The 15,539-nt window shown below is 41.4% G+C and overlaps 1 protein-coding gene across 2 annotated transcripts in view; it reads right to left on the bottom strand.

Annotated features, from left to right (window-relative positions):
- Nucleotides 1-15,539, bottom strand: part of DOCK8 (dedicator of cytokinesis 8) — a 223,866-nt gene that overhangs the window by 36,704 nt on the left and 171,623 nt on the right. For both annotated transcript variants that reach the window (XM_055310526.1, XM_055310527.1), the window contains exons 29-33: nt 11,234-11,403; nt 6,394-6,539; nt 4,339-4,521; nt 3,835-3,967; nt 2,766-2,853 (exon numbers count right to left, since the gene is read on the bottom strand). In XM_055310526.1, the coding sequence (XP_055166501.1) occupies nt 2,766-2,853; nt 3,835-3,967; nt 4,339-4,521; nt 6,394-6,539; nt 11,234-11,403 (720 nt within the window). The remainder of the gene's footprint in view (nt 1-2,765; nt 2,854-3,834; nt 3,968-4,338; nt 4,522-6,393; nt 6,540-11,233; nt 11,404-15,539) is intronic.

Raw genomic sequence — 15,539 nt, 5'->3', positions numbered from 1 at the left:
TTATACACTACCGAGGGCTCAGAATGAGTATTTCCTTGTGTTTTAAATGTTTTCAAGCGTAGGACAGGCTCTCTGGTGCCAAGGTGCTCTACACTGCTTCTCATTCTGCAAGTAGTAATATTTGTGTAAGAAAAGTGAAATATAAAAGCTATTTTAAAAAACCATATTGGTAGATTGAGATTTTGAGCAGTGTTGTGCAACAAAAACATAATGAGGAACACAAATACCATTTTCTATTTTGTAGTAGCCACACTTAAGCAAGCAAACAGAAGCAGGTGATATTAACTGAAAGATTTTTATTTAACCCAATATAGAAAAAAAAGCTGTCAATGTATAATCATTATAAAAATTACTCATGAGATCTTATAGATTCCTTCACTGGTGCTAAATTGTCAAAATCTGGCCGATATGTTTTCCTTATAGTACTAATGTGGCTACTGTATTGGACAATGCAGATCTCTATCGGGTTTTCATTTTTGTTTTCAAAGTTTTCCAGTTGTGGTAACATACATATAAAATTTCCCATCTTAACTATTTTTTAATAAAGATTTTATTTATTTATTTGAGAGAGAGAGAACAGGAACAGGGGGAGGGGCAGAGAGAGAGGGAGAAGCAGACTCCCCCCGCTGAGCAGGAAGCCTAACTCAGGGCTCAATCTGAGCACTCCAGGATCCTGACCTGAGCCAAAGGCATCAGATGCTTAATCAACTGAGCCACCAAGGTGGTTCAGTGGTATTAAGTACATTTGTATTTTCATGCAACTATGACTGCCACTAATCTTAGTTTTTAGAAAGCCCACCAGCCAGTCCCATAACACACTCGTTCTAAAACTGGACTGACTGCACAACGGCATCGCCTAGAGAGTTTTACCAAATACTGATTTCTGGGTCCTAGTGCTGAAAGTTCTGAATTAATTGGCCTGGGGTACATTAATGAGCACTGGGAGCTTTAAAAGCTCCCCTGGTGATTCTAATGGATAGCCCGATTGAAAATTATTGCTCTACAAAGAAACAGAGCCAAAATCATTGAAAAATGACCTGAGAGAAAAAGGTGGAGGATGCCACTATTTAATTATAAAAAGTTTTTCAAATAGCTAAATGGAGGAGTTATAATTTTACCATGGTTTCTTTTGAAAAATAAAACAGAAAACCCCACATCACCCTTGACAATCTGCAAAGGTGGATTTCTAGCCCTGCAAGGAGCAGCCCACAATGTAGCTCAGGGCTGGGAGCTGAATGGGGAGTACTGGGAAGCCCCGCACAGAAAGGCTCAGTGTGGTGTTATTTCTGCAAGCAAAAGGGGAAGGTTTCTCAGTTTCCAAAACATCAATTTACACAGCCCAGGCCAAACACATCTGGTTAGGCTCTTCTCCCCAACTCAGAGAGTAAATGGCCTCTAACCCCTAAGCTGTTCTGTAGCACATAATTACATGCACATTTCTTTCATTCTGTTTTTTGGGGAAAATAGAGGGCTCGTTGCCTGAACTAGAATTTACGGATTCTTATGCCAAATATCTTAAACACTAGTTCAGGGGACTCAGAGCAAGAATAAAATAGAATGGATATGACTAGTAAGAGTAATAACTGGGCTTTCTCAGTAACATCTATAATAAAAATATATTTATCTCCTTAACGTTTTAAAATAAATTTGACTCTCAAAGGTCCCATAAGTTGACTAGAATGATGCATTCTTGTGGTGACAGCAGAGACAGTAACTGTATTTACTCATGAAACGGTTTCCAAGTCTGCTCTACCCTTGGGATGGGTGTTTCCTACCCCATGGAGATATGCTAACTCCACCTTGTCAGGTGTGGGGCAGTGTCTGTGACCATATACTGTTTTGCTCAGTGGACCCTGAGATTCATGGAGCTATCTGCTGTGAAGAGGAACAGCAGACAGGAGCGGTCTGTTCAACATGTTTAGTCTCATGTCCTTATATATTCAAATTCTTACACAAATATATCGCATACCTTGCAAACCAAGCAGCAGGATTTTTTCCTTTCATTTTTAATATTGTATAGATACGTGCTTATATGTATATATGTGTGTATATGTGTGTGTATAGAGAGAATAATACACATACCCATTGTAGGAAACACAGCAAAGTATAAAGAAGAAAACATCGACTACTTCAACATCCAAAGAGAACCATCCAAGGAAAACCACTGATAATAATTTGGTAAATTTCCTACTAGTCTTAAAAAGTATTTCCCTTATGTAGTTAGAGACTTAATATTCTACTGCAAAATCAAGTGTCTATCCTGCTTTTGCTCATTTAACATCATTTCCTAAGCATGCCCCACGTCATGAAATTTTAATACCAACCTAACATTTCCTTACATAGTTTCCTATTCTTGAGCACTTAGAACATTTCCGTTTTTTTTTTTAAATGAGTAATAACTGACATAAATATCTCTGACTACACACTTTGTACGTGTGTCTGCAAGGGAAATATGAACTTGAACTATATGGTCTTGGGTGCCCTGTCCTGTCCCCACCAGCAGCTTTGGTCAAGCTATCTGAGATTGCTAAATATTGGTTTTCTTTAAATGCTTATCAATGTGATAAAGTTTCAAGAGCTGTAAATCATAACTCCTTATACCTCTGATTATCCTGGGTCCCTGGACGAAGCAAATTTACACAGATAATGATGTTTCGTTTTCCTACCCTTAGAAGGATGTAGTTGTTTCAGTAACACAAGTAGCCTGGGAAAAAAAGAGTTTTGAACTTTCGGTAAAAGTGGCACAAAGTTGCTGAGTGACTCACTTATCTTGCTTCTCATTAGCTTGCCGCCAATGTGTCTGCTCCTTCCTCCATCTCAAATTTTCACTGAGGCCTGGGAATCGGTCATTCCCTAGGAGTTAAGAAATGCATGAGAGGAATTTGATTAGCATGAGGCCCTCTAAGATAACCAGAAGTTCGGTAACAAGCTCAGTGGCGTGGACTCAGCACCGTGTCTCGGGCTAATTAGGGCCCATATCGGAGGCCAGTGGGAGATGTGACTCAGCCCAGGACCCAGCCCTGGCCTCCTGCTCTTTGACTGACAGCCCACAGCTTTAGGACCATTGCCTTTCTGGAGCCTTGCGGAGCCCATGCGTCATGAGTAGAGAGTTCTGATGAAACTGGGGTTCTCAGTGAATTACTGAAGAGGAGTGTGTGGGTGTTAACTGAGGGTGCCCACCCCCACCCCCCACTGAAAATGCTGAGCTCCCTTCAAGTTCCCAGCCATGTGTCCTATTGCATAGGACGAGCAGTCACTCTGACTTTAAGCACAGTGACTAGACTGAGCGTGTCTGAGCACTTCACTCTGTTCTACAGCAGTGAGTTCAGCCTTTTTGAGATCATTCCTGGCAGGGTCCCAGGAGGCCTGAAACACTCTGACGCCACCGGGGAGAAATCAGTTGTATTCTAATAATGCCCTGAATGATTTGGGGAGATGATTTTGGAACCAGAATTATCCAGCGTCTCATGTGTGCTCCACAAAGACAAGGCCAATACCCTGTGGAGAGGCTTCAACCTTGAGGAACCCACATTCCATCTACCCTGTGACTCACATCCCTCACAGGATGAGACCTGTACATTTGACAAGTTTTCAATGGAAGATGCACTGGGGGACATTTCCAGGGTTCCTGTGATCTCAGGACAGTAGCTTTCCCTTGCAAGCACACAGGGAACGTTCCATGCTTCATGCACAGAATCCTAGAACCTGCTTGTCTCTATTCTCCTAACATCTTAAGAAAGCGATGGTATGTATACTCGTGCTGTGAGGACATGTCACTTCACAAGGGGTGTAAAACTTGCTGACAGAGAGCACAGAGGGACAAAGCCATCACACCTGGACCCCGGCAGCGCCGCATCATCTCCCCCCTGGCACCTTCCCCGCGGAGCAAAGCCTCTTCCAGCCTGGCCTTGACATCCCTTGACTTCTGCAGGACTTGGGTACTGACTTTGTCAGAACTCTGCTTTCCCTGGACAGGAAAGAGGCAGAAGGATGTTTAGTGTGGTGAGATCTCTTTCCATGGGGAGAATCCTCGAAACACAATACTCAGTGAGGAACAGCCACCAGTGTGGACATGTGCCACACGAAGATGCTGTTTGGGGATCCTATGGCTGAAATACTGTGAATGAGAATGGGGCTCTCTCTGCAGAAGGCAGAGATCTTTCCCCTGAGAAACGACCATTTCTAGAATGCTCTAGAATGCACATAGGTTACGGATTTCAATACAGAAGTAAGAAAAACGAATAATGCCTCCATTCCCAAGCAAATGGGAGCAGCAGCGAGATCAACCTGAACTGGAGAGCTAAGGGCTGGTGTAAGGCTAAGCCACCTCGCACTCACTTTGTACTCAAAGCACGAGACACAGATGAAAAGGAGATCTAAGATCCTGTTGAGTTGCATGGATGGCAGGTCGGCGATCCACTTCCTGATGAGGCTCTGGTCAGCGTTTTTCATGATCCAGAGGAAGCAGATCATGAGGTTGCGGGTCATGTCGGCATTCAGCATGTTGTACTGCTTGTAGGGCTGCAAAGAGGCAGATGGCGAGATGGACGCCAGGGAAGGAATAGAGCCATGGGAACCCCAAAAGCTTAGGGGATGCTAAGCTCTTAGAATACAGGCATTACACTTCTTCCCTAGCTGGGGAACTGTTTCCAGGAACCAGGCCTTTCCTGGCATAGGTACCTGTGTTCCCTGAGCTGAGGTCCTCAGCCAAGGGGTTTGTGTTGGGCAGTGTCTGGGCCAGGCTCTTGGCCATGTACTGTGGGCACTCTGGCTCTGGAGCAGTGTGGTCTGGTGGCCTGTCCTGCCTTGACCAGGCCCCCAGTTTCAATGGCTGCAATGGGGCTTCTAAGCTGATAAGATTCCAAGTATTTCTCCTTCCAGCTGGACACCAGAGGGTTGAACTCAGAGCAAAGAACAGGACTAGCTAGGCTCCAGAAATATCCTACCTGCTCAAGAGTTAGCTTTTTTGTCACAGTCCAAAGTCTAGTACAAGGACCATGAAGTGTTCAGTAAATTAATCCAATCCCTAATTTAGCGGGGTCCTCCATGCTGGGGCTTCAATCACAATTTATACTTTCCTGGGGGGTCAGGTGTGGGGGCTCAGGCTATTTGTTCTAATACCTCTGTCCCAAGTGTTTGTTTTTGAGGGCTGACCGCACTTTCTTTTACTCATCAAATCAAGACAAAGAACAATATGTGGCTGCACCCTTGGTTCATGCAGCATAGCTAATACCCAATGGAATGTGAAATCGCCTATTTGTGAGTACGCGAGGGAAATGTTTGGTTGGGATGGAAATGATAGGGCTTATGAAATTAGTTCAGTTTTTCTGAGTATGGTGACAAGAAGATAGGAAAACCTTAATGATAACTTCCCAGGGAGGATCCCCCAATGGTGAACTTTGGGCATCTGAGCATGTGCCCTTTGGACCAAATAACAATGTCAAAGGCATACAGCGCCTTGGGCAGCTAACTTTACATGTTCCAATGGTGGAGGAGGTCATAAAATACATATTTCTCAAACTGCAGGATGATGAATGATGTCACCACTCAAATATCTTTTCTCTTTCTTACAGCCCTGTCTGCCAGCCCTTCCGGGGTCCAGGGGGGTCCTGAGGGTGGGGGCTTGCTAGGTGCTGGAGGGAAAAGAGGAAAGCCACCCAGCAAAGATGGTACTTGGGTCTAGATTCCAGGAGAGAATTGAGTGGAGTTCTCAGTAGTTATACCCCCTACACTGAAATGCAAAGTTAAATTATGCTGGGCGATGCCGTGCTGTCACTGTCTGCCAAAGGAAGAGTCAGAGCTCATCTGGGAGCAGAGTTCTCACCTCAAGAGCATCAGACACTGTATTCCTGGAAGATTCGCTCTTTTAAGCTCAGTCTGGGCAAAATGACAGGGCTATACAACTCTGCTTAGGATTCCTGGGGACTCGGAAAAGCTGAAGCCTTTTGCCTAAGAAGTACTCACCCCAAGCAACTGGGACCTTCAGTCATCTCTTTGGAGGCAAACATAGTGTGAATGACAAACACAGAATCAACACAGCTCGAGCCTCCCACCTGAGGGAGGCTTGGTTTGATCTTCTGTGTGCTGACCTCAGATATCCCAAGTTCACCTCTTTCTGGTGTTCTTGAACTCAGGCACCATTGAGACTGCCTGGATTTGATCTACCTTTGCAGCCAGAACTGTCTGTCCCTGTGCTACCTCATCTGGGCCATCTCCCTTCTCAACTGCTAGCATCATGCTGATGCCTTTCAGGACGGAGCAAAGAGGCAGGAATTGCACAGCCTGCCTTTATACAACTCTGGGTTCTGGTAGGTAGATCGAAGAACAAGCCCATCAGAAGACGCGATAAGACACAAGACAAAATATAAACCAGATAAGGGTGCACGAACATACCAAGGAAGAGAGCATTGCTCCACTTGTCTTCAAGTTAAAATTATTTCCAGCTATGGCCAGCGCCACATTCTGGTTAATTGCACTGGTCCCTTCTTGTTCTTCATCTGAGCCATTGGCACGATTTTTTCCACTACGAGCATCTGCAACTGTAATGAAAGCATCATTGGCCTCACCATACAATCCAGCAATAGTGCTTCTTGGTATGTAAGGAATTGAAAATTTATGCCCACATAAAAAACTGCTCATTTTCTAATGGCCAAAATGTGGAAGCAAGCAAGATTATCCTTCAGTAGATGAATGGATAAACTGTAGTATATCCAGACAATGGATATGATTCAGCACTAAAAAGAAATGAGCTGTCAAGCCATGGAAAAGACATGGAGGAACCTTAAATGTAGGCTAAGTGAAAGAAATCAATCTGAAAAAGCTACATAGTATATGATTCCAACTCCGGGACATTCTGGAAAAAGCAAAACTACAAAATACAGTAAAAAGTTCGGTGGTTGCAGAGGGTTGAGGGAGAGAGGGATGGCCAGGCAAAGCACAGAGGAATTTTAGGGTAGAGACACGACTCTGGATACCATAATGATGGATCCATATCATTATATATTTGTCCAAACCCATAGAATTTACCATCCCAGGAGTGAACCCTAATGTAAACCTTGGACTTTGGGTGATGATGATGTGTTCCTATAGGTTCATCAACTCTAACCAGTGTGTGCCTCTAGTGCTGACAACATGAGGTGCTGTGTATATATGGGGGCAAGGAGCATCTGGGAAATCTCTATACATTCTGTTCAATTTTGTTGTGAACATAAAGCTGCTCTTTATTTATTTATTTATTTTTATTTTTTAGATTTTATTTATTCATGAGAGACATAGAGAGAGAGAGAGAGAGAGAGAGAGAGAGAGGCAGAGGCATAGGTAGAGGGAGAAGAAGGCTCCCTGTGGGGAGCCTGATGCGGGACTTGATCCCAAGACCCTGGGATCATGACCTGAGCCAAAGGCAGATGCTCAACTGCTGATCCACCCAGGCGCCCCCTAAAGCTGCTCTTTAAAAGACTTTAAAAAAAATCTTTGCTGATATGAAGCCAAAAACAGCATTTCCCTATATCTCCAACCCAATATCTATGGAGGGACTTGATACTCGTTAGTCACTAAAGTCAGCACAGTAATTTAAAGCCTGATGTTTAGTGGGGTGCCTGGGTGGCTCAGCTAGGCGTCTGACTCTTGATTTCAGCTCAGATCATGATCTCAGGGGCTTGAAATCAAGCCCTGCATCAGGTTCTGTGCTCAGCAGGGAGCGGGCTTGAAATTCTCTTTTTCTCCCTCAGTCCCTCCTCCTGACTCTCTCTCTCTCTCTTTCAAATAAGTAAATAAGTCTTAAAAACAAAAACTAAAACCTGATGTCCAGCATTATTGCTAAACTCCTACCATCATCTCTAGGAAAAAGCAGGCAGGCTTAAAAAATGAGACAAAATGCACAGCAAAAGATTCAGCTAGAAATTGGTTTTTCAAATTGTAAAAATAAAATTTTTAAAGCTTTCATAACACTTTCCTGAAATATAATATTAAATAATTTTTTTAAGTTTTTATTTAAATTCTAGTTAGTGTAATATTAATTTCACTAACTTTTATAAAGTGTGTAATATAATATTTTTTACTCTATTCATATATTTTAAATAATGGCCATATAGAAAGGAACCCATAATTACAGAACTAATTGGTTCTTTATAAAATAACAAGCTAATGTCATGGATTTGTCAATAATGTATTGAATTTTAAATGTCTGAAATGAATGTTACTTTATTTTCTCTATATAACATAGACATACCTATGTTTATATGTAGGTCTAGATGTGTGCAAACAAAAAAAGGACCCATAACTTAAAAGGTTGGTTTTTTAGAATACTACTAATCACACACAAAGTTTTTGCTTAAGCACTTTCTTAGCAAAGTGTATCACTTGCTACCGATGGATTCATTAAAAACTCGTATCTTGGGATGTCTGGGTGGCTCAGTGGTTGAGCGTCTGCCTTTGGCTCAGGTCATGATCCTGGAGTCCTGGGATCAAGTCCCGCATCAGGTTCCCCGCAGGGACCCTGTTTCTCCCTCTGCCTATGTCTCTGCCTCTCTGTGTCTCTCATGAATAAATAAATAAAATCTTTAAAAAAAAACCCAACTCATATCTTGTCATGCTTGTCAACATTGTATTTAGATCTTCAGTTTTTCAGAAAAACCAGATTGCAAACGGTATTTCCTTCTGCTAAAATTCTGAAAACAGAACTCAAATAATTTTAGAACTGTTTTTAAAAATAATAGCTCACTATTTGCATTTAAAGACAACCGAGTTTTTAAACAATGGTAAAGTGAATAGCATGTGGCAATTATGTAAGATCTGATAACATTATTAGGATTAATTTGAGGATGCATTCTTACTTCTCCTAAATATGCACAGGGTCGTGGTTATAAAAGACACAGGAATATAAACAGTTGCCACATAAAATGCCTTTGTAGAAGATCTGTCATTTCATCCTTATCACAACCCTAAGATGTAGTCATTGTTACCACATTTTTACAGTTGAGGAAAGGGGAGGGAAGGCATTGAAAGGCTGAAGAATTTTTCAAACGTCACATGTAACAATAAATGGGCTGGAATTTGAATTCAGCTGTATATTTTTTTAAAAAAAAATACTCTGGGGCACTGCAGTGGGTGAGTGGTTAGGCATCTGCCTTTGGCTCAGGTCGTGATCCCGGAGTCCTGGGATCGAGTCCCGCATCGGGCTCCCGGCAGGGAGCCTGCTTTTTCCTCTGGCTATGTCTGCCTCTTTTTCTATGTCTCTCATGAATACATAAAATCTTAAAAAAAATAATAAATAAGAAACTATATTCTTCTTAGTGTATCAATCAAAGGATTCCATATGTAATAGATGCGCTATATCACCTCAAATAATAGAATACTTTCACTGCTTTTCCACTTGTCAGGTACATCATGACTATAAAGGTCAATGTCATACATTGAGAAACCATTGAGATTTAAAAGGCTCGGAGGCCAAGTACTGAGAAGAGAAGCTCTAATCCAAAGTGACTGATGTGGAAAATCCTCATCAACAAGGAAGTTTAGGAGAATGTGTGCTAAAGTGGTTCCCCGTTTTGGGAACAAATGAGTCATAGGTATTTAAATGAAACTTTCTAGAAACTTTCAGCAAAATTCTGGAAATGGTCTGCAAGTCGTCTGCTGTGCTCTGGATTACATTCTTGGGGCACCTGGGTGACTAAGTGGTTGAGCGTCTGCCCTCAGCTCGGGTCATGATCCCAGGGTCCTGGGATCGAGTCCCACATCGGGCTCCCTGCAGGGAGCCTGCTTCTCCCTCTGCCTGTGTCTCTGCCTCTCTCTGTGTGTCTCTCATGAATAAATAAATAAAATCTTTAAAAAAAAATCTTGAAGACAGCTCTCTTCTCAATCTGGGCTCCAGTCAGGCACTACCAGAGAATGCTCACCCCCCGGGCCATGCTTGCTTCTGTACATCCCTTACCCATTTTCTGTTCATCTACATTCCCCCTATGGGGATTGGTGGGGGATCGGACTTTCCAACTCATCATCACTAGATTTGTTTTAGTTGTTAGCGATCTTGGCAGTGGCTAGGTTGTGTTGTTCAGGAGAGAATATTTAGTAAAATTTTGCAAATACTTCCACCCCACAGGCATCAAGATCTGTCCAAGGCTCTAATCCACATTGTAATATGTGAATAAACTCAGGGGGTACACGAACTCCATTAAGACAACTTATCCTTTCCTCTTGCCGAAAAATGAGAGATACTGACTTCCAACCCCAAAATCAGCCTCTTAGGGCCAAAAGCAAAATTCCTCTGCCCTGGCAGAATTTCCTAAGTTTGAAGACGCCGTATGTTTTTGGTTGTTTTTTTGTTTGTTTGTTTTTTGGGGTTTTTTTGAGAGAGAGTGAGTTCGAGTTGGGAGGGGCAGAAGGAGAGGGAGAGAGAGAATCCCAGGTAGGCCCCATGCTCAGCACAGAGCGCGACTCAGGGCTCCATCTCACGACCCTGAGATCATGATCTGAGCCAAGATCAAGAGTTGGATTGGATGCTTAACCAATTGAGCCACCCAGGTGCCACATCATCATGATATATATTTTTAAAATTTATTTATTATTCATGAGAGACACACAGAGAGAGAAACATAGGCAGAGGGAGAAGCAGGCTCCTCAGGGGGAGCCTGATGTGGGACACAATCCCCAGACCCTGGACCACGTCCTGTGTCGAAGGCAGAAGCTCAACCGCTGAGCCACCCAGGTGTCCCCACACCATGATACTTTTTTTACATGGAAAAATTGTTTAGGATCATTTGAGTCTGCTTCTTTCCTAAGCCATTCATAAGAGAAAAGGGAAGGAACACCTTTATTTCAATGTCTTAGAGTGGTGATTTCCCCAGGGAGTAATTCTGTCAATATTTCATCTTTTGTGATATACGGTCTACAAAGTTCATCATACATCAGCAGATGAGTGAATGAATAATGAATAATTTCTAAAAGAAAAACATACTATATGACTATAGTCCTTTAAAAAAAACAAATGAAAACCTTATTGGGACCCCTCCAAAAGAAAACCCAAACCTAAAAAAAAAAGAAAAAAACAAAAAAAACCCCAAACCCCCAAACCCAAAAACTCATTGGAATCTATGTGAAAAAGGTCTGGAGAGCACTGCTGTGGAAAACCGCTCACACAAACATATCAGCATTAGAGCTAATAACAGAAACTTCATGCCAGTAGAGCATCTGGCAGGGGCCCCCACCAATCCAAAGAAGGACAAAGAGGCACCGTTACCTGTAAAGTCATAGAGTTGTGGCAAAGCATCCAAAATGATACCAACCAAAGGCAGGTAGAGGGCAGCGATTTTGACCTTCACTTCTGGTTTGACACAGCGTGGGTCCAGGTCGTGAGAGCTCAGAAGGCTATGGATGGCACTAATCGCCTTCCTTTGCACTTTGCTGATCCTATTGGTACAACACAGAAAGTTAGATGTTATGGTGAAGGGAGATTGACCAAAATGTTCTTAAATAAGGAGGAGTCAGAACACTCCTGAACATTGGGGTAACATGTGAAAACCAAGCAAAAGAGGGTAGAAGTATCTAGAATCCAGAAACAGACTGCTTGTGTTCTGGTCCTGGGTCTACTGTTATCATGATGCTTCAAAAGTCCATCATATTGTAACATTCAGTACTTTGTTCTTTTTTATTGTTGAGTAATATTCCATTGTGTGGACAGATATTTTATTTTTATTTTTATTTATTTATTTATTTTTAGATATTTTATTTTTAGAAAGAGAGAGAGGGGTTGTGAGGTGGGGGAGAGGGGCAGAGGGAGAGAGAGAGAATCCCAGGCAGGTTCCATGCTCAGCGCAGAGCCCAACACGGAGCTTGATCTCACGACCCTGAGATCATGACCTGAGGTGAAATCAGGAGTCGAACGCTTAACAGACTGAGCCACCCAGGAACTCCAGATCACATTTTAATTATTCATTCATCAACTGATGGACATTTGGATTATTTTCACTATTATGAATTATCAATGTTGCTTTGAATATTTGTGTAAAAGTTTCTGTGTGGACATAAGCTTACTTCTCTTGGATACGGAGTTTACTTCATACCTCAGAGTAGAATTACTGGATTTTATGGTAACTCTATGTTTAACCTTTAGAGGAACCACCAAACTGTTTTATTTCCTTTTCTTTTTTTTTTTTTTGTTTAAGATTTATTTATTTGAGAGAGAGAAAGCACGAGCAGGGGGAGGGGCAGAGGGAGAGGGAGAAAGACAGAGTGTAGAGCTTGACTCAGGGCTTGATCCCAGGACCCTGAGATCATGCCCTGAACTGCAGTGAGATGCTTAATCACCACCATGCATCCACCACCAAACTGTTTCCAACTGTGGCTACACCATTTTACATCACCACCACACCTGAAAAGTTTCCATTTTCTCTCTGTCAACACTAGTTAATATTTATCTTTTTATTACAGCCATCCTAGTGGGTATGAAGGTGCCATGGACTGAATGTGTCCTCCTAAAATTCGTATGTTTAAATGTAATCCTAGTGTGATGGTATTAGGAGGAAAGGCCTTTGGGAGGGGATGAAGTCATGAGGGTGGAGTCCTCGTGCATGGAACTAATGCCCTTATAAAAGACCCTAGAGAGCTCCCTTGCCCCCCTGCCCTTCTGCCATGTAAGAATACAGCAAGAAGATGGCCATCTATGAATTGGAAATGGGTCCTCATCAGACACTTAATCTACCAGCACCTTGGATCTTGGGCTTCCCAGCCTCTAGAACTGTGATAAATAAATGTCTGTTGTTTATAAGACACCTGGGCTATGGTATTTTTATTAAAGTTGCCTGAAAGAACTAAGAGAGAAGGGGAATTTGTCTGGTTTTGATATGCATTTATTTCCCTGATGGTTAATGATGTTGAATTTTTTTTCATGTGCTTATTGGTCATCTCTTCTTTGGTGCTGATTCTTGCCTTTTAAAAAATGGAGTTATTTGTCTTTTTGTTATTGAGTTGTGAGATTTAAAAATTATATAAAGAGAGGGGCGCCTGGGTGGCTCAGTCATTTAAACCTCCAACTCATGATTTTGGCTCAGGTCATGATCTCATAAGTCATGAGATCAAGCTGGATGTCGGGCTCCATGCTCAGTGTGGAGTCTGCTTGGGATTCCCTCTGTCCCTCTCCTTCTACCCCTCCCACTACGTGCAGACACACATTCTATCTTTATAAAATAAAAAAAATAAATCTTTAAAAAATAATATAATAGGCACAAATCACCTATTAGATCTATGATATGCAGATACTTTCTCCCATTCTGAGCACTCTCTTTTCATTTTCTTGATAGTGTCCTATATAGCACAGATGGTCTCACTTTCAAGAAGTCTAACTCAGCTATTTTTTTCTTTCATTGTGCCTTTCTGGTGTCAGATCTAAGAAGCCATTGCCTAATCCTATTTAATGAAGATCATCTGTATGATTTCATCTAAGAGTCTTATAGTTTCAGCACTTACATTGAGGTCTTTGACCATTTTGAGTTAACTTGTGCATATGGTGTGAGATGGGGACCTAACTTCATTCTTTTGCATGTGGATACCCAGTTGTGCTAGCACCATCTGTTAAAAACGCTACTTTTTCCCCCTTGAATGGTTTTGGCACCCTTGCCAAAAGTCAATTGACTATAAATGTGAGGATATATTTCCGGACTCCTAATTCAATTGCATTGATCGATATGTCTGTCTTTATGGCAGAAGCACTACTATTGCTTTGTAGTAGGTTTTGAAATCAGGAAATGTGAGTCCTCCAATTGTATTTTTTTTCAAGACTGTTTTGGCTATCTTTGGCTATCTTGAATTTTCATATGAATCTCAGGATCAGCTTAGCAATATCTGCAAAGAAGCCAGCTGGAATTTTGAGAGGAGGTGCCCTGAACTTGGAGAGCTTTTTGGGGAGTATTGCCATCTTAATAATATTAAGTCTTCTGATCCATGAATATGTCAAGAGCCTCCACTTGTTTAGCTCTCTTTATTTCCTTCCAAAGTGTTTTATAGTTTTTGGTGTACAAAAACTTATACTTCTTTTGTTTAAAAAATCTAGTCCTAAGATTTTTGTTATTTTTTGGAGCTATTTTAAATGGAGAAGTTTTCTTAATTTCATTCCACATTGTTTGTCACAAGTATATGGAAATATAATAGATTTTTGTATATCGATCTCATATCTTGCAACCTTGCTGAACACATTTATTAACTTTAATAGGTTTTTAGTGGGTTCCACAGGATTTTCTATAAAGAAATCATGTCATTTGTGAACAGAGATAGTTTTACTTCTTCCTTCCCAATAGCGGTGTCTTTATCTCATTTTCTTGCCTACTTGCTCTGGATAGGGCTTCTAGTACAACAATGAATAAAACAGAAGTAATGAGAGTGGATATTCTTAATCTTGTTCCTGGCCTTAGAAGGAAAGCAATCAGTCTTCCACTAATAAGTATGAGGTTAGCTGTGGGTTTTTCATAGATGCCCTTTATCAGGTTGAGGAAATGCTCTTATATTCCTATAGGATTTATTGAGTGCTTTTTCAAGAAAGGGTATTAGATTTTGTCAAAATCTTTTTCTTCATCTATTGAGATGACTGAATGGGTTTCATCCTTTATTCTATGCATGTAGTGTGTTTTATTAATTGATTTTCAGATGTTAAACCAGTCTTGCTACAGTGTATAATCCTTTTTATATGTTGTTAAATTCAATTTTCTAGTATTTTGTTGAGGATATTTTGGTCTATAGTCATATTAGTGTGCACTTTTCTGGTGATTTTTTTGTCTGTTTTTGGTATCAGGATAATAGATAACAACCTCATAGAATGATTTGGAAAGTGTTGTGTCCCTTTATTTTTTGGAAGAGCATATGAAGGATTAGAATTAATTCTTTAAACATTTGGTAGCATAACACAAAGATGCTAATTTTCACATGCTTGCAAAACACTGTGGATTTGATGATCTGTGGACACTCGTGGGCATCGCCAGTAAAGGGGGAGGGTGTTCCAAGGAGACCCATTAGAAACTGGAGCCATGGCTCCTTTCAGAAGTCCAGATACTGAGACATGTCCCACTGGCCCTTGCCCGTCATATGGGCAGGTGTTGGTGAGTCTCTTAATTGTCTTGGCAGCAAAATGAAGTACTGATGAAGAGGAAGTACTATTAAAGAGATTTTTCTGAGGTTTTAGCCCACATGGTAAAGTCACTAATAAGTATGTGACAGTATTTCTAATGAATTTCCAGGGGAGCAACTGACAACCCAGAAATCAGGGATTATTGTGTTGCCAAAGGAGAGACACTCTTAATTAGCTACCCTCTAGGGGGTAGAAAAGGTGCTGTGTGTATATGTGTGTGTGTTTGAAGAATGTACCCACCTGCCTGAACATAATTGCACGATGACCTCTGAACATACTCTACTCTGTTGCTAGTAAAATAACAGCAACAATTTCGTGAGGAATCAAAATAGATGTCAGGGTGGTTTCCCTTGATATCTCACTAGAAGGGAAATGGAAATTGGAAACTTCTGCTAATGTAAATATGAGTACTTTCAGAAATCATGTGGAT

This window comes from Nyctereutes procyonoides, unplaced genomic scaffold (assembly GCF_905146905.1).
Source record: "Nyctereutes procyonoides isolate TBG_1078 unplaced genomic scaffold, NYPRO_anot_genome, whole genome shotgun sequence".
Taxonomy (NCBI): Eukaryota; Metazoa; Chordata; class Mammalia; order Carnivora; family Canidae; genus Nyctereutes; species Nyctereutes procyonoides.
This window is presented reverse-complemented; position numbering and strand designations above follow the sequence as displayed.